General features: G+C 37.3%; 1 protein-coding gene across 1 annotated transcript; it reads right to left on the bottom strand.

The window, feature by feature from the left end:
• Positions 1–562: 562 nt before the first annotated feature.
• prkacbb (protein kinase, cAMP-dependent, catalytic, beta b) lies at positions 563–25,233 on the bottom strand. Its single transcript, NM_001034976.1, is given in 10 exon segments — positions 563–1,503; positions 2,115–2,279; positions 4,712–4,834; positions 4,950–5,045; positions 6,714–6,840; positions 7,949–8,031; positions 9,224–9,322; positions 9,436–9,564; positions 13,374–13,435; positions 25,178–25,233. Coding segments are annotated over 10 exon segments (1,056 nt in total). The 5' UTR covers positions 25,224–25,233; the 3' UTR covers positions 563–1,377.
• Positions 25,234–25,257: the final 24 nt, after the last annotated feature.

Consider the following 25,257-nt stretch of genomic DNA (forward strand, 5'->3'; position numbering starts at 1 on the left):
CGTGTTATGTGCGACTGATATATACGTGGGATACGAGACAAAAAGTTTGATTAGACGCAAGTATTTGTCAATTTAAAAGTAATATGTTGTATAACATTAAATCGCACCAACTAGGTTTCTTGTTCGTCATTATATTCGGTGGTAAACCGTGTGATAAGAGGTTCCCGATGGATGCATCTATTTCCAGAGCTCCCATAACGAATGTCTTACATTATACGTCATTTACGTGCGTCGCGCATAACGTGCATTCGAGCACTGCCGGAAATCAGTGATTGAAATTTATAACTACAAATGTGAAAATATTTGTGATACAAAAACGCATTGATCAACTTCTTAAGACATGCGTTAACCCCCTGGCGGCGTGCGAGGCATTCCTTGAAGCTTCAAAATAAAAGTCACGATCATTATACAGTATAAAAAGAGCCAGGACAATTTAAAACTACAATAAATGCGTTCGACTGACGAAGTCATGCACAGAGAATGAGAGTGAGCATTTTAGGGTAATTTTCATTTTTAGGTGCACTACTCCAACATTTCACAATAAAAAAAAATCATTTTTGCATAACAACTAAAAAAAAAAGCACAAAAAAAGTGGTAAAATATGATAAATTTTATATTGCTAACATTATCTGTCAGTATATGCATGAGACTGGACCTTCACGGGAACATTGTGACTAAAACGTTCGCTCTGTGGGCTCGGTAATATCCAGATTTCTAAGGCAAGTCCGAAGATTTACGATCTCCTCCTCTGCCGTTCACAACACGATGGTTTTGGTCATGCGTTCAACACACGAGGTGGTTCAAATCAAGTAAAAAACCACTCTGAAATCAATAGATATGCACACGTAACAAAAAAATAAACAAGCTGTCAGTTGTTTTGGTCTAAAACGGAAAAACGAAAAAGACGCGTAACACCAAAAATGCCAGAAAGCGCAGATAAACGCCTTCAAAATCACAACACTGTGTGACGGTGCCATGAAACATTAAAAAAAACAACATGTAACAATGCTGAATTGGCCTTTTGTGTTTTTGTGTGTGTTTTTCCTCCCCTTTTTAACATCATACTTTCAAAAATAATCTTTGAAACAGGGAAGAACGTAAAGACGGATCGATACGGGAGTGAATGCGAGAGATGTGCCAGTGCATGATGGTTTTAAGAGCGTGAAAAACCTCTCTAAAGCGGATGGAATGAAGGAAGTACACGAGACGCTGAAGGGTGTAGATGTGCTCTCTGCTCTTCCCATGTCTTTAGAGTGCAAAGGAACCCTTTGTCTGACGTGTGGTGTGAAGCGCACACGCACAAACGCATGTATACATATACCGCTATAGGTGAATATATGTATACATGCATGTGTCTAGCGTTGAGGTGTCCCGTAACTAAAACTCGGAGAACTCCTTTGCACATTTTTCTGTAACAGATACGCGGATGTCTTCCTCTTCGTAGTCGTCGAAGTTGCTTGTGTCTCCTGGACCTCGGCACTTTGGTATGAACGGCGCCTCCACCTGGTGAACAATAGGAGATAGAGACATTAGCACAAGAATACCACATACACTCACCGGCCACTTTATTAGGTACACCTGTTCAATTGCTCAACGCACATTTCTTTATTAGCCAATTACAATGAATTTAGGCATATAGGCATGGTCAAGACGATCTGCTGTAGTTTAAAGCGAGCATCAGAATGGGGAAGAAAGGGGTTTAAGTGACTTTGAACGTGGCATGGTTGCTGGTGCCAGATGGGCTGCTCTTAGAATTTCAGAAACTGCTGATCTACTGGGATTTTCACGCACAACCATCTCTAGGGTTTACAGAGAAAAAGAGGAAATATCCAGTGAGTGGCAGTTCTGTGGGCGCGAATGCCTTGTTGATGGCAGAGGTCAGAGGAGAATGGCCAGACTGGTTCCAGCTGATAGAAAGGCAACAGTAACTCAAATAACCACTCGGGTCGAATCGAGACCTCAACTTTTTTTTTACAATTTAATAATTAATCATGCAGTCATACTGTGAAGTTAGTCTTAAATTGTTTACTGTAACGCAGAAAAGTACTTAATTTAGTGGCTGTAGTAAAGGACACCCTGCCAATGGGGTGAACTGAAGAACTCGAGAATTATACCTTTCTCTCATAGATGGCTATCCAATCCGTTGTGGCAAACCATTTGTGGTTTTTTATATCATTGACTCCATTCCTCAGGTTGCCGAAGCGCTTGGTCAGGTCCACCTGCAGCAGATTCCTCAGCAGATCCTTCAGATCCGAACTGAAGTGCGACGGGAAGCGTACCTACAACACACAAGCAGAAATTAGCAGTCTATGGGGCATTTACTGACTAAACTGCCTAAAATGCTGCATTTTCATGACCCTCAATGAACAGAAAAGCAGGTCGCTGTTGTGCTTTGCAGAATTGTAAATTGGGTTTAGCTTGAAAATCCTTTTGCAAGAGATTAATAGCCACTGTTAGGACTGTGTTGTTTTGTGTTCCTGTGTGTTTGATTTAAGCAGGCTAGGGTAACCCCACTGCTAAAGAAACCCAACCTGGACCATACGCTACTTGAAAAGTACAGACCAGTATCCCTGCTTCCATTCATGGCCAAGATTCTGGAGAAAGTAGTGTTCAATCAAGTCCTGGACTTTCTAACTCAAAACAACCTCATGGACAACAAGCAATCCGGCTTTAAGAAAGGCCACTCAACTGAGACTGCCCTGCTCTCGGTCGTGGAGGATCTCAGACTGGCTAAAGCAGACTCTAAATCATCAGTACTCATTTTGCTGGACTTGTCAGCTGCTTTTGAAACGGTCAACCACCAGATCCTGCTATCTACGCTCGAGTCACTGGGCGTTGCGGGCACTGTTATACAATGGTTCAGATTTTACCTCTCTGACAGGTCATTCAGGGTGTCTTGGAGGGGAGAGGTGTCCAACCTACAGCATCTAAACACTGGGGTAACTCAAGGCTCTGTTCTTGGGCCACTTCTCTTCTCCATCTACACATCATCTCTAGGACCAGTCATCCAGAGACATGGATTCTCCTACCACTGCTATGCTGATGATACCCAGCTATACCTCTCTTTTCATCTTGATGATCCCTCGGTTCCAGCTCGCATCTCAGCCTGCCTGTTGGATCTTTCACTCTGGATGAAAGATCATCATCTTCAGCTGAACCTCGCAAAAACGGAAATGCTTGTAGTTTCTGCCAACCCGACTCTACACCATAACTTTTCAATCCAGATGGATGGGGCAACCATTACTGCATCCAAAATGGTGAAAAGCCTTGGAGTAACGATTGATGATCAACTAAACTTCTCTGACCACATCTCTAGAACTGCTCGATCGTGCAGATTCGCACTCTATAACATCAGAAAGATCCGACCCTTCTTATCTGAACATGCAGCTCAACTCCTTGTTCAAGCTCTTGTTCTCTCCAAACTTGATTACTGCAACTCTCTACTAGCCGGGCTTTCAGCTAACTCTATCAAACCTCTCCAGCTGCTCCAGAACGCAGCAGCACGAGTGGTCTTTAATGAAGCTAAAAGAGCACATGTCACTCCGCTGCTCATCCGTTTGCACTGGCTGCCAGTTGCTGCTTGCATCAAATTCAAAGCTCTGATGTTTGACTACAAAGCGACTTCTGGCTTCGCTCCTTTTTATCTGCTCTCACTTCTGCAGATGTATGTGCACTCCAGAAACTTGCGTTCTGTGAATGAACGTCGCCTCGTGGTTCCATCCCAAAGAGGGAAGAAATCACTTTCGCTCACGCTCAATCTGCCCAGTTGGTGGAATGAACTCCCTAACTGCATCAGAACAGCAGAGTCACTCGCTATTTTCAAGAAACGACTAAAAACTCAACTATTTAGTCTCCACTACACTTCCTAATCTGCAATTGCCTCTCTGAATATCACACTAACTGTACCAAAAAAAAAAATTACTAATACTTTTCCTTTTAACTTATTTATTTCACAATATCACAGAACCTGCGGGAATGCTGTAAATCTAATCTCGTGACCAGACCATACCAGTCAACACTGGTAACAAGTGTTTTATGCGTAAATGAAATGAAAGCACAGAATAAATTCAAGTTTAAGAGAGAGAGGCGGCCCCTGGTGGTTTGGCGGTATGGGTTATGCATAGGGAGGATTGGCTCTTTAATGTTAATCGCCACCCTTTGATGGAAAACACAGGAGAAATACCAGAAAATACCTTTATGGGATGATGGCGAGATAGAATTGTAAAATACGGGAGATACTTGGGACAAACAGGAGGGTTGACAGGTATGTACCAGACACAGGTATTAAAGTATTAGTTCAACTAAAGATAAACCTCATCCCCTTGCCATCCAACATCTTCAGTCAAAATTAATTTTTCAGAGGAAATATGCTTGGTAATAATTGTTTTTTATTTAATTAAAATGACCTAAAGTAACTTTGTAAGACTCCTTAAATCTAAAACACAAGCAAATAACAATGTCTTTTGTTTGTCATTTTTTTGACAGTGAAAGTGTTGAGTTATCGTTTCACCTCCACCAATTATTTTTGAGGAAACTTACATACTTTTGGGGAAACACACACAAATCCACTATATGGAGACAAATCCTGCATGTTTTGCTTATTTCTATTTCGACTGAAGAAATGGATCGGATGCAAGATGTACAAAAATTAAGGACATTTTGATTCTGCGATTGAATCAAGCCTTTAGGGCACAACGCAAAATGCCAATACCTTTCCAGACACAATTTTCTCATAGATCTGAATGGGCTGGTCTGCAAAGAATGGAGGATATCCAGCTGCCATTTCATATATGAGAACGCCGAGGGCCCACCAGTCCACAGCCTTGTTGTATCCCTAAATGTCAACAAAAAATAAGTCAAAGAATCAAGTAAAAGAAAAAAAAAGTGCGGCATGTCTGGAAATTTGGATTGTGGTAAAAAAATAAATAAATAAATAAATAAATGCTGACCTTGCTGAGGATGATCTCGGGCGCCAGATACTCCGGAGTTCCACATAATGTCCAGGTTCTGCCTTTTACTCTTTTCGCAAATCCAAAGTCTGTTACCTGCGTGAGGGGGACAATTGTTTAATACATTTATATTTATTGTATAATCTGTTCACTAGAAAATATTCAAAAATAGAGATCAAATGGCATGTTTTGTGTGCCATCTTTTGATGCGCTCATTGTACTGTTAAAAGCATGTTAGAGATGGGGGGTACATTTTAGTCACGACTCTATGGAACAAAATCAATGCCAAAAGTCTTGAATTAAAAAGCTTGTTGAATATCACAAACTGAAAACAATAATACACGTATTAACAAGTTCTTGCATTTTAATGAATTGAATTCCAGGGTTTGTATTTTTAGGTCCTGAAATTTAACATATCTGTTTATTTAAGCTGTGAATATTTCAACTAAAAATATTTCAAACACGTTTTCATACTTAAAAATTCAATAACTCATATTCAATTTTCAGATTTCACTTACAAAATATTCAAAACCTTTAAAAATGCGATGTATAATATTCAAAAGGTCATTTTCAGTTCATTTAATTTCAGTTCTAATATTCGCTTCCATAAATTCAGTGGATCAAATTCGACTGTTAAAATTCAACATTACATCCGGGAACTGCAGGAGAAGCAATAGATTGCAGAGTGAAGATCGCCAGCTGCTCTAGCTTTCACCAGCAGGTGGAGATGGAATAATGTAAGATTTTTAACCCAGTAAACAGGCGAGAAAAAGGCTAATAAAGGCAAAAAAGTAGCATTTAATTTTAATATCAATGCCCTGGACATTATAAATAATAAAAAGTATGAGTAAAATGAGTAAATGAGGGTTTAGTCATCTATATTTGCCCTTATGTAACGGAAGCCAGCTGGTGATTGCGTAAAGCTCACTCCTCGGATCCTGGGACAGACGTTGTTCTGCAATCTTATCGGAGCTTGTCTCCCATCGCTCCCTGCTCGGACCGGTGCGGTTACTTGCACATAAACCGTCTTTTGATGAATATGATGTTACACATTGTCTATCTTTATTGACTCTTTCTTCCATAGACGCGAAGTAATATATTGACAGCTAAAGAATATAAACGTAAGAGAAACAGGAGAGGAAATATTATTATATTAAATATTATAATAATAATACAAAATAGACAAACATTGACAGAGCTAAGAACAATTACGAACAAAGATATTCAAAACCAGAGAGATTTTATGAGAATGTCACAAAACAGTTTACTTGGAACTGTTAAACAGAGTTCAGGTATGGTTTGAGGCTAGTTATGGATGGGGCGTGTAATTTAAAATAATTTAACATGCGAATGCATTAAAGGAGCGTCTTCAGTTATTATTTAAACGCAGCTATGTCAGGATTGGGATAGGTTAATTTCATCATTTAAATTATGATTGTTAATATTATTATTTTATGACATGTATTTGGGCTATTGCGCTTAAATAAGTCATCTGTGATTCTAAATTATTATTTTATCTTTTTTAGCTATCACTTTGCTATCGTCTTTCTCTTCTTTTTTCTAATTTTTGGGGTTCTGCCACGGTTAAACGTTTTGCAAAATGTCTTTAGTTTGTCCAGATTATTGCTTGTCCTCTAAAATAGAGTCAGAAAAAAATTATCCAAGGTTTCACTTTCCTTGCTCTGCATTGTGATTATTTTCAAAACAACAACTATCTGTGAGCGATTAGTTTAGACTGATCATGTCTGATCATGATCTGGTTACCTGTATATATCCATGCTGGTCAATAAGTAGGTTTTCAGGTTTCAGGTCTCTATAGATGAGGTCTAGTGAGTGGAGGTACTCAAAAGTCAGGACGATCTGTGCAGCATAAAACCGTGCATGTGGTTCACTGCCGATCACAGAAAAATCACAAGTTAGAGATGAAAACAGCAGATCTCAATGACAGCCAGAGATACACGAGGGCTCTGTTTAAATGATCACAGGTTCACCTAGGGAGTGTCTGAATTCACTTTTGCTATTTTAAGGATAGGAAAAACACCCACCACGCCCAGCGCATGATTCAAAAGGGTTGTTATTAGGCCATGTCCATATGTACACAAGTATTTTTAAAAACAGTTTTCCCTGCCTTCAAAAACACACTGTGATGTATATTAAGGACACATGAACTAACAGGCAGTGATAAAAGCCTTTTAAGTTAAGTTCACACTAGGGTTGGGCGATGTCGATCAATTTGTCATCATACGATGTCTAATATGAAACATCACGATGGACGATGGCATCGTCGTCATTGGCGGCGGTGAATTAATTATGACTAATTAATTAATTCATAACGAATTGGTTATTTTTAGCCTACCGTTATAACTACTTGACCCGCATGGCCTTTGTTTTACCTATAACCAAATCATAAATGAATAAAGATAAGTTACACACATATTTACCACCTGTCAATTACTTTTTCAGCAGGACTCGTGAATAAGTGTGAATAGGCAGAAATTGGGACTAGTTCAACTTTTCAAGCGCCGACGGAAGCGTCAGGGAATCAGATCGCTGTATGCAAATACACCAGCTAGACAGCGGCCTATTGCTGACCGAATTTCATTGGCTAACGCTTCCATGACGATCGCTTCAGCCCCAACTTCAGACAAGCCTTCAGTCAAGCGTTGACGCTGAAGCCCTGTGTGAATGGGGCGTCAATGCCAACACAATGAAATGTAACAATGTAAACACACCAGCATGCCCATGAGCGTTAAAGTTTTTGGCTTTTATAAAAATAAAAAGCATGACACATGATGTGAAAATAACACCTGCACTGGGCTTAAAGTATAAAAAAAAAACACTTGTTGCACTGTGACAGGTGTATGACAGGGCCCTCAAAGTTCATTCCCTTTGTGAACAACACACAAAATCTGGTGAATATAGACTTTCAAAAATGTAAATGACCCAAGCATCTCTACTGTGTTGGAGTTTAATGTTGGTTTAATCAAGTCTTCACTTACCTAAACCTCCCGATTCGTCTAAGATGCGAGAACATCTCTCCTCCGGGTACATACTCCATCACCATATACAAATTAGAGTTGTCCTGTGAGAGCAAAGACAGAATTAAAATGGACAGACACAAAACTAGTGGTCAACCTTAATAGGTTGTGCTATTGCTTCTGATTTGGCACTACCTCTCCACAACACAATATTATTATTTCTGCCATGCTGTCACTATAATATATGTCAATATATATACAGTTGAAGTCGGAATTATAAGCTCCCTTTTGATTTTGATTTTCTTTTTTAAATATTTCCCAAATGATGTTTAACAGAGCAAGGAAATTGTCACAGTATGTCTGGTAATATTTTTTCTTCTGGAGAAAGTCTTATTTGTTTTATTTTGGCTAGAATAAAAGCAGTTTTTAATTTTTTAAAAAACATTTTTGGGACAAAATTATTAGCCCCTTTAAGCTTTTTTTTGTTGGATAATCTACAGAACAAACCATCGTTATACAATAACTTGCCTGATTACCCTAACCTGCCTATTTCACCTTATTAACCTAGTTAAGCCTTTAAATGTCACTTTAAGCTGTATAGAAGTGTCTTGAAAAATATCAAGTAAAATATTATTTACTGTCATCATGTCAAAGATAAAATAAATCAGTTATTAGAAATAAGTTTTGAAAACTATTATGCTTAGAAATGTGCTGAAACAATCTTCCCTCCATTAAACAGAAATTGGTGGAAAAAATAAACAGGGGCGCTAATAATTCAGGGGGGCTAATAATTCTGACTTCAACTGTATGTATGTATGTATATATATATATATATATATATATATATATATATATATATATATATATATATATATATATATATATATATATATATATATATATATATATGTAGTGTATATGAGCTTCATGGATATATTTATTTTATTAGATTAGATTTATTTACATTTTTTATATCTGATTGGTTAACAAAACTGATATTTTCTCTAAAAATTACAAAATATTAGAGTATAAAATAGACCAGGGTTTCTGCAGATATCATAATGTCAAATTTGAGACTTTTTAAGACCCTTAAGTATTAAATTTCAGACCTATATCACAATATCAAAAACACCCTCCCTTTATTCAAGTGTTCAATACTTTTTCCATGTATCATTAATGAATTAAAGAATACCTTTTCTTGGCTAAAGGAGACGTGGTCATTGCAGATTAAATGGAAAGTACTGTCTGACCGACCTGTTTACCAATGCACAAAGTTAATGAACAGTGTTACTGTACCTTGAAGGCATATTCCAATCTGACGAGGAATGGGAAGGAAACTGCTTGTAATATTCTCTTCTCGTTTAGCGTATGCTCCACTTGTTTCAACTTCACCACCTGGCAAAAAATGATGATAATGAATAAGTTGTGAAATTAACTAAATGATCATATGCCCTGTAGAGAAAGAAATCATACATGCTTGGGAGAGTTTAATGAGTTTTACAACCAACCTTTTGTTTGTCCAGGACTTTCATGGCATAGTACTGATCTGAAGCCTTGTGTTTAACCAACAGGACTCGCCCGAAGGATCCCGTGCCCAGAGTCTTCTGTCTGTCAAAGTCATCTAAACAAGTTGTGCTCTACAGAAAATAATCAAAAAATAAGATTATCAAATGAAAATCTATTAATACAAACTTCATTCATTCATTCATTCATTCATTCATTCATTCATACATTCATTCATACATTCATTTTCCTGTCGGCTTAGTCCCTTTATTAATCCAGGGTCGCCACAGCGGAATGAACCGCCAACTTTTCCAGCAAGTTTTTACGGAGCGGATGCCCTTCCAGCCGCAACCCATCTCTGGGAAACATCAACACACACATTCACACACACACACACACACACACACACACACACACACACACACACACACACACACACACACACACACACACACACACACACACACACACACACACACACACACACACACACACACACACACACACACTCACTCACTCACTCACTCACTCACTCACTCACTCACTCACTCACTCACTCACTCACTCACTCACTCACTCACTCACTCACTCACTCACTCACTCACTCACTCACTACGGACAATTTAGCCTACCCAATTCACCTGTACCGCATGTGTTTGGACTGTGGGGGAAACCGGAGCACCCGGAGGAAACCCACGCAAAGGCAGGGAGAACATGCAAACTCCACACAGAAACGCCAACTGAGCCGAGGTTCGAACCAGCAACCCAGCGACCTTCTTGCTGTGAGGCGACAGCACTACCTACTGCGCCACTGCCTCGTCCACTAATACAAACTTATTAAAATATAATATAGATACAGCAAAAAAACAAACAAACAAACAAACACATTTCTTCCTGTTACATCCTTAATATATAAATGCTTCCAATTTACTCAAGTTAAATTTGCCTGAAAAGCGAACAAATTTAAATGCAGTATGTGCGTTTATCTGTATAAATTCTCAGTATAAATTTACATACTGTATAAATTTGTATAAATTTATTTTAATTCTAATTTGATCAACTATTACTTAACATCAACAATCAAAAGTTTTTTCTGAACGCAACCTCAATGTACAAGTAGCTCAAACTCGCTCATTCAGAGGCGGAAACCGACGGACGTGCAACAACTTTAATCATAAGGTAAACACAAAACAAAAGTTTCAATCTGAAGTTCCTTCACGAGATTCCACACCTGTAAACACTCGCTCCATCAGGCTCGTGGCGTTCAGCACAACCCATACTCATCACAGATACCAAGCCGACCAATCACAAATCTTGCGCTATGCATCATTGCGATGTATAGTTACATTTTTTTGAGAGGTGTGCTTCAGCGCCAGCCATGGCGAGGGGTCTGTGATCGCGCGAAGGCTGCATCGAACCATACACAAGTGCTTCACGCATAAGCGTAAATCAACCTTTACTCCCCTTTGTTTATGGTGGGCGTGACAGCAGCTGGTTTGGACACTGCTGATTGGGCAGAATGAGGCTGCGCTTAAGCTATTGGCAGAGCTGTAAAGAATTCATCCGCCCTCAGATTCAGACAGAGAATAAATATGTTGGTATATTTATATTGCATTCACATTGCAGCCTTTGCGATTAGCTAATCACAATATGTTTCAAATCAGAACTGTATTTCAATTTCAACTAATCTTTTAGCCCTAAATTCTAATGTTGAAAACCAGTAGCCGATGACTTCCATAGTATTTTTTCTTTTTTCAACTATGAAAGTTTGGGGAAGCACAGTGGCTCGGTGGTTAGCACTGTAGCCTCACAGCAAGAAGGTCGCTGGTTCGAGTGCCGGCTGGGCCAGTTGGCGTTTCTGTGTGGAGTTTGCATGTTCTGCTCGTGTTGGTGTGGGTTTCCACTGGAGGAACAGTCCAAAATGTAATGTATTTTTTATTTAATGCCATGTCAGCAACCAAGGCTATTTTCATGGCAGGAATCTTTCAATCATAAATATACAATTTAAAAATCAACAAACAAAATAAAACATAAATTAATTAAGATTTTTTTGTGTTTATACATGATAAAAATTCTAAAATCTTTTCCGGTTTCACTTTGTTAAAAATGTCCTTTAAAGAGTTCATTTCATAAAAAAGTCTTCTGGAATCAGTAAAAGCAGGACAGTCCAGTAAAATGTGTTTTATAGTAAGAGGAGTTTTGCAGCACAAACACTGAGTGGGGTTTTCACCTTGGAGCAAAGAATCCATGTGTTATTCTCGTATGCCCAATACAACATCTGGTAAAAACTACTTAATCAAATCGATTGTTAAAATGTCTTAAAATTATGTGTGAAACTTCAGGTTGGATTTCAGGTAATTTATTGTTTTCTAATGCATCCCATTCCTTTTGCCACTTGTTTAAAATGTAAGCGTTAATAAAAGGTTTCATCTCTGATGGAGGAATTTGGCATTTGTTCACTACTTGCTTCAAAGCATCTTTAGCAGCTGCATCAGCTCGCTCATTGCCTGAAAGTCCGACATGTCCTGGAACCCAGCAAAAAATGATGTGATAAAACTGATTTTGTAGTTGGTGAACTTTAGTTAAGATATTATCAATCAAAGGATGATCATTCTTTGAAGATTCCATAACTTGGAGGCATGATTTAGATTCTGTAAAAATGATGGATTTCTTTTGTTGGGCATTTTCTATATACTCCAATGCTAAAAGTAAAGCGCGGGCTTCAGCTGTGAATATGGAACAGTCCAAAAACATGCGCTATAGGTATGCGTGTGTGTGTGAATGAGTATGGGTGTTTCCCAGGGCTGGGTTGCAGCTGGAAGAACATCCACTGCGTAAAACATATTGCAGTTCGTTGCCTTGTACTTGTACATGTGTAATCAGGGCCGGAGTGGGACTCCTTTTCAGCTCTGGACTTTCAAGCCTTAGACCGGCCCACCTCAGTCGACGACTGACGATATTAAAATCATTTACAATTCAGTTTTAAAGGAAACTAACACGTCTTTTTCAAGGAGACAGCTGCTTTAGAACTTCAAATATTTTTCATAAAATTGAGAACATTAATTCTTTATAGATATCCAGTCCTTTGTAACGGTCATCACACGAAAAAAAATAAGTACCCCAACATAAGTAACCCAAACAGTATTTTATGTCTTCACACTGAAAATGTAAAAAATATATTATACTCTGGTGAGGTTTGAACTCGGATCAGCTGCGTCGTAACATAACGTGCTAACCACTAGACCACGGTGGCGCTGTTAAGTATTGCACTGTTATCTGCAGCTATTGATGTCTACTATCTTTTTTTTTTACCCTACTCTTTTTCTCCCCTTTTTAGATTTCTGATCAAGTTATGTCAGATTTATTAATGTAGTGAATCATCTGATTGTCATTAAGCAGGTGTAATATTCATTAATATTAATTAATATTCACTAAGGTGCCGCTGTTTGGGGTGGAATGGGGTGCATGATGATGCAGGTTAATGATGCGGGCTGCATTTTGCTCACGGGGCTGCAAGAAAATAAAAAAAAAGAGCGGAGCTGTGGCAAAATAATGAATAAAAAGAGTTATGGTCAAATAAACAAATAAATGCAAAAAGTGCAACTGATGAAAGTGCAAGCAGCTAGGGACACCGGCCCTCGCGGCCAAAAACCGGACCGGCCCACCTGGAATTCTCCAGATTAGCCAATCCGGGCCTGTGTGTAATGACAATAAAGTTGAATCTAATCTAATCTAATATGCTGGTATAGTTGGCAGTTCATTCCGCTGTGGATAGCCCTGATAAATAAGTGACTAAGCCTAAGGAAAATTAATGAACGAACTATGGAAATCAATGGCTACCAGTTTTCAACATCCATCAAAATATCTTCTTTTGTGTTCAACAGAAGAAACAAGTAAGTAAATGTTCATTATTTGGAGGGTGAACTATCCAGTTGTTACTCACCTGTTGTGGCGATTCCCATTTTCTCAAGAAATCTTCTTTGGCTTTGGCTAGAAACTCTTTGACTGTGAGGAAGAGTAAAAAACGAAATGAGTAAAACCAAGCAAATGCTCCACCTTTTGTTAAAGGAAGTCAACTAAATGAACAAAAATTATCCACATTCAAGTCTAAATAGATTAGAAGTGCACAAGGGAACATTTTTCTAGCTAGTCACACATTCTAGACATGAAAAATCGAGCTGTCATGGACATCATGGCTTGTGTGAGGCATGCATTTATCATTAACAAAGGAGCAAGACATCAACAATCCAACATAAAACACCACAGCAGACTTCAGTTGACCACAGTGATGGAAAAAAGAAAGCTATTCATTGTATTTACTGCGGCTTGTCTTACAGCGGCCGAGAGCATTTACAAAAGTCGTGTTTTTTCCATCACTGAAGTAACCTAATGTAATTGTGATCATACCAAAAGTCTCTACAGATCAGCAAGGATTTTCAGGAACATTCACCCACATGGATGGGATGATGAAGAATCAGACAGAGAAGAGGAGAAGGACAAAGAGAGAGAAAGAGATAAAAGAAAGATTTCCGTCAAACAATCACATAGTTAAGCGGCATGGATTAGACGTGACAAAAGTACAGCATTAACAAAACTAGACAATGCAAACGCTGAGAGAAATAGACACTGGTTCAGCACTTAATCACACAACTATGATGACTGCTGGAGACAACCTGAGGGGAAACATCATGGTTTATCACAGGATTGCAAAATCGCTGAGTTTGACTTGTTTTATGCGATTGTAAAACATGACTGCTCACTTTCTGAAGCTCTACTGATGCTTTCTCTTTCCTGAAATAATATCAAACATACAGTTGAAGTCTGAATTGTCAGCTCCCCTGTGTATTTTTCCCCCAATCTCTGTTTAACAGAGAAAATTCTCAACCCATTTCTAATTATAATAGTTTTAATAACTCATCTCTAATAACTGATTTATTTTCTCTCTGTCATGATGACAGCACATAATATTAGACTAGGTATTCTTCAAGACACTAGTATTATGCCTAAAGTGACATTTAAAGGGTCACGAAACACCCAAAACACATGTGTTGAGCTGTTGACATTTATGACGTATATGTGTCCCACACTGCTAAAAACACAATTAGGACACCTATATTTTACTAAAAAGTGTAAATTGGTTGTTTTTGCGTTATTTCAAGCTAATTCGTACTTCCGCTTTGAAACAAATTTTTGAAGCTGCGTCACGGTCATGAGATAATAGCGTGTATTCCAGCGTGCAGACTGGACGTCTGTGCCAGAGTGAGTCTTATTACGTCTTACAGTGTGCTGCATTAATGCATGAGTAAAGCTTGGTTCAAACCAATCAGCGCGCTCTATTGTGCAACTTCATTAATATTCATTACTGTCACAGTGTTTATACGACAGAGACGCCACGTTGTGTTGGCAAAACAAGTGTGAAGTGTTGCTTTTATAGTTTGCTGCAGTTCAGTTTTGTTTTCATTTTCTCTCTGTGAGAGCGCAGCTGGAGTCACATGTGGATTAACAGTGTACGCGACGCTCGACAACAATAACTTACGTGTCTAAGGAGGAACATTGTTTACCTGAGAGCTGTTCTCATCTGCAAACGCTGAGATCCGGATTCTCTTGTAGTCTCCTCTTAATAAAGACGCGGCTCTAGTTGCTGGTGATTGTCCTGTCTCTACAGATTTGGTAAGTGAGCGACCAGTGCTCTTTGTTTATTCAGTTCGTATTTTATTCGTATCAAACAAACTATTGCACCGAGTGTAAACAAGTTAGCACTACAACCAAACTATAACCTCGCGTTGGATTTTGTGACCGGAATAACACACGCGGCTTTCTGACACTACCTGTCGAGTGCATCTAAGTTTCTGGGAAATGCTGAGTTTTTTTATCTCTCATTCGCCGTGCGGTATCAAACATTGCATGAAAAATACACGCTTAGAGCAGTTCCTCGAATGAAATATCACGTTTGTCGCGAGGTACATGAATGAATTCCCTGAATGAAAGAGCCAAACTGCAGTTAAAATCCACCATTTAATAATTTGGCAAATAATTTGACTACAAATGTCCATGTAAACACAGTCACTTTGTCCGCTGTGGGTGTGTGTTTTGACTCTGAAATTCAGCGCGCCCAAATAGACACTCCCACACCGTGCCTCTTTTCTTCCTCCGACACTCCCCCCTAAACAGAGCTGGACACGCCCACTTTTCTGACTTTTTCCAAAGTAGAGGTGTGAAAACACCCTGCTGAAACCAGGGGGTTTCATGGCCCTTTAAAGGGTCATGAAACACCAAAACACGTTATGAGCTGTTGACAGTCGTATATGTGTCCCATACTGCTATAAACACTATTAGGACACCTATATTTCACTAAAAAGTGTAAATTGGTTGTTTTTGCGTTTTTTCAAGCAAATTCGTACTTCCGGTTTGAAACGAATTTTTGAAGCTGCGTCACGGTCATGAGATAATAGCGTGTATTTCAGCGTGCAGACTGGACTTCTTTGCCAGAGTGTGTCTTATTACGTCTTACAGTGTGCTGCATTAATGCATGAGTAAGGCTTGGTTCAAACCAATCAGCGCGCTCTATTGTGCAACTTCATTAATATTCATTAATGTTTACAGTGTTTAGACGGCAGAGAGACACCACAATGTGTTGCCAAAACAAGGTGAAAAGAGAAGGTTTTGTTTTCATTTTCTCTCTATGAGAGCGCAGCTGGACTCACGTGTGGATTACAGTGCGCGCGACGCTCGACAACAATACGTGTCTAAGGAACATTGTTTGCCCGAGAGCTTTTCTCATCTGGAAATGGTGAGATCCGGATTTGCTGCTCGTCTCCTCTTAATAAAGACGCGGCTCTAGTTAGTTAGTTAACTGTCCTGTCTCTACAGATTTGGTAAGTGAGCGACCAGTGCTCTTTGTTTATTCATTTTTTTATTATATCGAACTAGAGTTAGGACGATTTTAAGGGCCCATACATTTAGGGGGGCCTCGGAGACATTATCATAGGCCCGCGCCCCCCGCTCTTCACTTTTATCCGCCCCGAAAAATAAAACAGAAACAATTCATGATTTCTTGTGCGGCCTGGTACCAATTGATCCACAGACCGGTACCGGTCCACAGCCTGGTGGTTGAGGTCTACTGCTTTAGAAGAGTCAAAAAACGTACATACAGCCCTTTTAAATAGTGGTATAGAATGGCAAAATACTGTAAAACCCCACGAAAAACAGAAGTGTTTACAAGAATGCTTTGTGGAAGCATATAATAAACAGTATTTGGTATTCAAAGTAAAACCAAACTGCCAGACAAAAAAAAAAGTGGTGGTTGAAGACCCCTGCTGGAGACAATCCAAAACAAAATATTGCTTGACGGGCTAATAATATTGACCTTAATTTATTATTTTTTAAAATTTAGAACTGTTTTTATTCTAGCCAAAATAAAACAATTTTTTTTCCAGAAGATATTATAGGAAATACTGTGAAAAATTCCTGAATCTGTTCAACATCATTTAAGAAATATTTGAAAAATAAAGGAGGACGCGGGCGGGTGAATAATTGTGACTTCAATTGTATTAGTTGCAAGATTTTTAAAATAATATCATATTGCATATCGAATTATTCTTATTTCTTGAATACCGCACAGCTCTAACAGCTAACTTGTGTCACTCTGGCTGTTTGAAGCTTTCTGCCACAGCAAACGTCTGCAGGAGGATCTTCTCACTGTCTCATCCTTTTATGGTATGCTCTTCTTCACAAGTATGCCACGGCCTGGAATGAACCATTTAGTAAAATACAACCGCTTAAAATTATGGTTCAAGATTTAAGGCTAAATGCGTTTATATTTTGAAATCAGTCCACCGATTTGTAATAATGTTGTACAGAAAAACATTTATATAGAGCATTTGTTTTAGATCAAATTAGAGGTGCCTGTAACCATTGACTTCTACAGTAGAAAATGCAAATACTATGGCAGTCAATGGTTACAGGTTTTTCTGATGTTTTCACTGTCAGTAGTACCAAAATAATAATCAGCACCACATTATTAACAGCTAACTGTGATCCAAAAGAGAATCACAATGCAATCAAACTAATTCAAAACCGGCGCTTAATTATTTCTCAATTTATGATGCATTAATTTGTTGTTCCATCCTTAATTAATAACCAATCAACATGTGCCACAACACTAGCAACCCTCAGTGTAAAAAACATTCTTATTTTAGGCTTCTTAAGAACAACATTTGCTTCATTTTTTGTCAGGAGGTACACAAAATCAAAACACGAGCCTACGCATTTAACATATACGTACATCTGCTTATATACATGACATATGTAATAAAATGTAAAGTAAGTCCTGTACATGAGCCTCCTATAAAATTAAATCATTTTAATCAAATGGTGTGCTCATTTGGCAACAAAACAACCATTTATCAACCAAATTATAAATTGAACATCTGTAAATTTGATATAATTATGTCAAATGATGTACATTTTAGTCAAGGTTTAACTTGAAATTAGTTATTGTGTTTTGAACATTGGTAACATTAAGCATTAGTTATGCCTTATCCAGGGCTCAGCAATAAGGACTGCCCGGTGGCCCTCGGCCAGCGTGCGAGGCGCTCTGGACAGTAGACAGAATTGTTACTGGCCTGATTCGTAGTGCCTAGTCACAAAAGTTCAATTTTTCTGCGACAATTTGTCAACTGCATATGAATACAGTCTTAGGGTGCTTTCACACCTGCCTTATTTAGTTCGATTGAGTCGCACTAGAGTTCGTTTTCCCCTTTTGGTACGGTTCGTTTGGGCAAGTGAAAATGCAGCAATCGTATTCGTGTACCGTAAATAAGTGTACCGAGACCTGCTTGAAGAGATGGTCTCAGTACGCTTTCAAACTAACCCTGGAGCGGTTCGTTTGTGGTGAGAATATGATCCGTACTAAAACAGGTCCAATCGCAAAAAGTACTGCGCATTTTGGACTAATTCAGCTGCCAGACGGATGCGCTGTTCATTATGGAATATGGAGGAAAAATATTTGTTGACAGCGCTTTACCAACAGAGAGAGAAAGAGAGGAAAACATTACCTGATGGATTGTTGTTAAAATTTCCGCAAGATGACCATGTCAGAGTTTAGCTAAATGAATTCACGCCTCCTCCTGAAGTGACGTGTGATGCATTAAACACTGTTTTCCAGCTGCGGCAGCGCTTCATTCTCGAAATGTATAGTTTGTCTAAAGCCGGCATACAATCAGCCAGCGCAGTCGTCCCTCCAGAGTAAAAGGTTTTGTTTACTTGCAGGAGTTCACTGGCATTTTCCCGCACTTGAATTCTGACCAATCAATAAGCAGTTCAGAAAATATGCTCAACAACATCTGGCCAATGAGAGATGTGGATTTTGTCAGATGACTGCGTTTTGGTGTAAAAACGACCCAAAGACGGCAGATGCAGCAACAATGCATCATTTATTACCATTGGTCCGGACCAAATGAAGTGAACTACAGATGTGAAAGCAGCCTTAGAATCGAGAAACAGTTTGTGCTTTTAAGCCTTTAAATGCTACCTTCTCAGTGATGTTGTAAACACCATATTGCTTTTCGGTTCCTTCTATCTGATTGGATGTTGTGAGTATGTCGTTTTTTTGTAACCTGTTAGAACCCAGTAGAGCGAAATGAATTTATGAGGCTAAAAGAATGTCTTGGAAGCAGACATTTACGTGGGTACAATGCGAAGATATGCTCATTATACATTTATTAACATTTTAAAAATATTAAAAATTCTAGATTCAAACACATTTTTGACACAATATTAAAAACATGTGGCTAAGAAACAGCTATTAACTTAACTTTTTTATTTGGTGGGGCCAGTGAAAATATTGGTAGGGCAAGTAAAAATCTGAACCGCTGGCCCAATCGGGCCAGTTGAAAAAATCCTGAGCGTTGAACCCTGCTTATATGTTTTTCTCTGAACACACTTTTGACTGACAGTGATTGACATGTAGGAATTTTTTAACGATGCACCACCATACAAAATAACCTAATTACCTTTTAACCACAGGCTAACTGTTGTGTAACCTGCTCCACCAGTCAAACAACCTTAAAATTAGGGCTGGATAATACTGGAAAAATATGCAATGTTGTTGTTGTTGAGTATTGCGATAATGCTATTTCTTACTATGTAACATTTCCCTAGAAAAACGCTAGTATTATTAGCTATGCTTTTAAATATTTGAATGATATTAAAATAAACAGGTAAAAGATATCCTTCAGGGCTAATTAAGACAAAAAAACGACGTCGAAGTGCAAACATTTAGTCTTTTAAACACTGTGCATGAGTAAAAACCGCTGCAGATATTTGGATTCTGATTGGCTGTAGTCATTTTCCCGCAATTAGTGTTTGTTTTCAGCTCTGGGTTCAGCTTTTGGGTCGCTCCAGCCAATAACAGAACAGAAATTACTGGTGAGGCGGAGCTAAAGATAGTAAGGCTTCATCTGATTGGTCAAAATAAGATAAAACAACCAATGCATTAATGTAGTTTACCACGTCTGCGATATGAATATTGCATATATAATCATCACAATAATGATTTTTTACGATATATTGTATAGTCTTATTCAAAATGCTACCGAAATATCAAAACCATGCAAATGCACAGCAAAAATCATCAATATGAGCATATCAGACTGATTATTTTAGCTGCGTGCAAGCGTTTTAAATGTAAAGTTTACATCAGATGTAGGGTTATCACACAGAGCAGTGCATCTAGGGTAAAGATGTTTTACTCTTAGACTAGCAGTGCTGATTGCAGTTGATAGCATCGAGCTTTTCAAATCTACTAATTACCTTTATCCCCTGAAAATGACAAGCTAAGTCAATGACTAAAGCTAAGTGTACTTACTTAGGCTTGGAAAGACCTTGATAGTAGCAAGATTACAGGTGACTGGTGTGTGTGCGCGCGTGCGAGTATGCTGTAGTGAAAAATCACCACAGTGCTACTGCTTCAGAGAGAATTTTACTGTTCATGCCAGAAATATACAAGCATCTAAAACGCTTTTATTTTAAAGCGGACCTATTGTTCCCCTTTTTTACAAGATGTAAAATAAGTCTGTGATGTCCCCAAAGTGCGTGTGTGTAAAGTTTGAGCTTGAAAATACCATAAAAATAATGTTTCATAACTCTCTGAGACTGACACTTTCAGGCTTTGTTTCGAATTGTGGTGTTTTAGTGGCTGTCACTTTAAATGCAAATGAGATTGTGCGCTTTTCAAAATAGGGCGGAGCTACAAACCCCTTTGAATCAGTATAGCGGCAGATTCAAAATCAAGACTAAAGTTATCCATCTAAACTGACATGATCCTCAGCAGCTCAAAAACTCTGATGGCTAATGGACAGACGGCTGCTTCTCACTCAGGGCTGCTGTTCATGCTAATGACGGAGAGATGAGCACTAGTGGGCGGGGCTTTCCCCCTCTGATGACACGTACAAAGGGAGAATGTCAATCAAAGTTAGGAAATAATGCAAAAGATACAACAAAAATATCATATCAGGATATAAGTAATCACAAATCCTGATAACAATACACAACTAATAACAATTTAGTTCTATTTCTGAAAATTCAATCGATTAATAATTGACATATATTGATAACAACTAAAGAGCCATTTTTTTAACAGTTCAAAGTATCTACTATGCACTAATTCATTTTAGGATCATATTTTTGATTTTATTTCGAACTTCAGGGCAAATGTTTGATTAAGAATGTAGAAATATAAATTAAATATTAATAAAATATACTTCGAATAATAAATGACTGCAGGTCGAATATAAAAATTGCTAAATAAAATGTAAACATTGTACTTTCAAGTCTGCAACTTTCTCATGATGCAGTTATTCAGGTTTTTTTCTCCATCCACGTAATTGCGTGTATTATTGCACTTATAAAATGAAAAAAATATTACCATAAACAATGTATTAAGTGACACCTCGATATAATATGACACGATAGACTTTTTATTTTGTCTATAGTTTATTTATTTATATATTTTAATTTATATATTTTAATATTTTTTAATTAAAATATTTTAAATATTTGTCTTAAGGATATACTTTTTCAATTTTTTGAGATTTTATCATTATCAAAAAGCTTAATAAAAATAAACAAATATTGAAAAAATCGTTTACAAAGTTTTCCAAAAATTAAGTGTTGATATGTTTATAATGGGAAATGTACAAAGTGTCTTCATGGAGCAGGATCAATAATTATTTAACATGTTTACTGAAGGTAATTAATGATATTAGTGAGGGTCGCAGAGCAATGTAAAATTGAAAATGTAAAGCACAAATGATTTAATTTTACATAGCTACTGATTATACTAGTACAAACATGATTATTGATTTAAACTTCTATTTAAATGTATAGTGCACACAATTATTTACATACATATGAATACAACAAGCTGGGTCAACTATCCCTTTAGAGCAATCTGAACTGTTTTCCCACCTACATGGTCAGGCTCAAACACGAGCCACTTTTGTTAGCAGATGTTTGATTATTAGGACATATTTAATATATTACAATAACAAAAACAAAACATTTAGGTGATTTAAAATACATATACAACTTATTATAATTTAATCTTGAAATAATAACTGTTTTGCATAATTTCATAACAAAAACTATTAATATTTAAGATAGCCTTTAACATACATTAGTATTTTTTATTTTTGGAATTGTGTATTTAATTTTACTAGTTAGCATCCATCTGGATGTTATTATAATGTGCATTTACGTCAATCAAAACCTGTAGCAACCTGCACACATGCACATTCCCTATGCATGTGCAAACTCATGCAACTCAAGCTGCTACTGTAGTGAAATGGGCACAAGTTGACCAGAGTCGAGAATCTAACCTAGGGAAGCTTGTTTCAGCTGCTTGTTTTACTAATAAATAAATAAATAATAGTAAAATAAATAAATAGTAAAATAGTTTTTTTGATCTCAGAACTTAAAATTCAAACTCAAAACATTATGAAAATAAAATTAAAAAGTAAAATAATTAAGAAAATTGCACATTTTCCTCACAATTCCAACATTTTCCAAGTTCTGCCATTTTCCCTCTCTGATTAAGTATTTTAATATTTTAGATTTCGCAATTGACCTTTTGTCCCACAACTGTGAAAAAAAGCAGACATAATTGAAAGAAGCAACTCAGAAATGTAAGACGGAAGTTCGCAATTATCTTTTTTACCTCATTATCCTGTAGCAGAAACAGGTTTGCATACCAAACCAAGCCCAGTGAAAACTAAATTCCCTTGAACATTAATGAATTAGTGTAAAGAGTTTGGAGCAATGCATGACTTACAGAATTATATCAGCAGCGTAATTATACTAACATTCTCCCTTTGGAGAATGACTACATCATAAAACTAGTACATTTCTTGACACAAACACTCACCTTAAAGATTCAAAGGGATTGTTTACCAAAAAAAGAAAATGTACTCACTATTTACTAGGGGTGTAATGGATCACGGTTGATTCGTACGGGTCACAACTTACGGTTCGGAACACATGATTAATACATTTATTTCAACTTTACTAAATGTGTAATGACTGCAGAAAGATCGCCTCTCACGTCATTCAAATCAGATGTATGAAAGCATTCAGGCTTTCCTGTAAAATATAATGATGACGGAAGATGTTATGGTGGGTTATTGGGGATGTGTATCGCTGAAATTATACATTTTGCATCAGGTGCATTTAGCTGTGAGTTTGTGATGTATTTTTCTTTGAATTTATATGTGGTTTACTAAGTTGTAAAATAACACTGCTCCTCTGTTTAATTTTAATACAGAGAAGACATCATAATCAATTGAAAAACTCAGAAATTTTTTTTACATTTAAATTTTTTTATGTAATTTTTTTTAAAATTGTTTGTGTCTTTTTTGAAAATTTGAGAATTTGACTGAGACTTTTTTAAATCTATTTTGTTCTGCCATATAGAAACATTGAGGTGTTCATTTGATTTCTATATTAGGAAATAAAACTGGAATTGGTGACTTGTAACTTGTAATGGAGTCATTTTTACAGCAAGGTATCTGTACTTTTACTTAAGTATGGTTTTCAGGTACTCTTTACACCTCTGTCCTACGGGATGAGTATGCTTTTTTTTATTTACTTTGTTTTTTATTACAACAGTATCTCCAGCAGAAAATATCTCCAAAGATGCCGTTTTAAATCGTAAAAAGAACATATATTTTTTTAAAGAAATTAAGACAGCAGAAGTCAATAATTATTTTGAATTATAGTAAAGTTAAATTATAGTCTGACGTTTACTGCATCAAAATATTTTAAATGCTACTTAAAATAAAAAGGGGAAAAAGTTTTTTTTTTTTATTTGGACATTTAAAAAATGTATATTTTACAGCAGTAATCACAATACCGTGAAACAGTGATATTTTTATCCAAGGTTATCATACCCTCAGAATCGTATACCGGCCCAAGCCTAGTGCCCATATGTCTTTTTATGTGCATTTTTGAAACTTATGCGCATCTTGCTGTTTCCATCAAATGTTTATGCGCATCTCTAACATGTACATATAAAATAAGTGGATGGAAGCCTATGACTTTAAAGGCAGAAAAACAAATACTATTGAAATCAGTGGTTACAGATGTCCAATATTTTTCAAAATAACGTCCTTTGTTTACAACAGAAAGAAAAAATCTAAAATAAAACAACATGTTTGGGTGAGTAAACAATGACAGACTTTTAGTTTTAGGTGAACTATATCTTTACAGTAACATAGGATTTGAAGAAACAAAAATGTGAGGACAACAAATAATTTCTCGACACAAACGTAGTTATTTAAATAGCAGAGTTCACCCAAAAATAAACCTTTACTCTCAATTTACAGTTTTAGATATTACACTTAATTATGTTTAACATTTCCTCAACAGCCTGAACATTAAGCCAAACAAACCCACAGTCACTAATCTTCACGTGTATTACAGCAAAACCCCCACAAAACAGCTTATTTGAGCAGTTTTTTCAACAGTTTATCGCATTGCCAACAGCAACAACAGGCGTTTAATTAACTTAATGGCTTGATGTTGTTTACTAGAGGCAGGAGAGACTGCTGTGAACAGGCCCAACACACAAAACATCTCCCTATATTCACGATTATTCACTTCAACACAACCACATCAGCTCTTCCTTCTCATGCACACACTATCTAAAGCCCCACAAAACATGTGTGGACGATAAGAAATCGAGTGTTTGTGGCGATACAGCAGAGCTCAGGGCCTCTGACTAGCGGATAGCTTATTAGCCTTTAACCTTCTGACTCCGCTGCATATGCTCGAGGCACAGATACTACAAGCAAACCTACATATTTCCAATGTTATCGTTTAATTCTGCACAATTATCATGTACATTGACTTATATGTTAAAACGAATACATCGACTATCTTCAGGCCTAGTATGAAGCTAGTTTAACGGTTTTACTCTGCGGTTTCCACAATGTAAACAACTAATTAATTTATTTAAACGCTTAATAAACTGTCTGTGCTTTAAATAAGAGATGAATAAAGAGCTGTAGTGCGTTTATAATGGTAAAGCTCTCCAGTCCTGCTTAACATTTGCACTCGGTTAAGCAGCTAGCATCATTAGCCGCCGTTAGCTGCAAAGTTAAACAAACACCGCCGTTTTTTAAAGACTCCCTAAATATGTAAAGTATATATTAATGTGATTTAAATGTAATGTGATTAATCTCATCTTCTTACCGCTCTCCAGTTCATTGCCTTTTTTGGCGGTCGCTGCGTTTCCCATAGTGCGGGAGACTCTGGCGATCCTCGGCGAGTCC

The sequence above is a fragment of the Danio rerio genome, chromosome 2, assembly GCF_052040795.2.
Source record: "Danio rerio strain M-AB ecotype USA chromosome 2, GRCz13ab, whole genome shotgun sequence".
Lineage (NCBI taxonomy): Eukaryota > Metazoa > Chordata > Actinopteri > Cypriniformes > Danionidae > Danio > Danio rerio.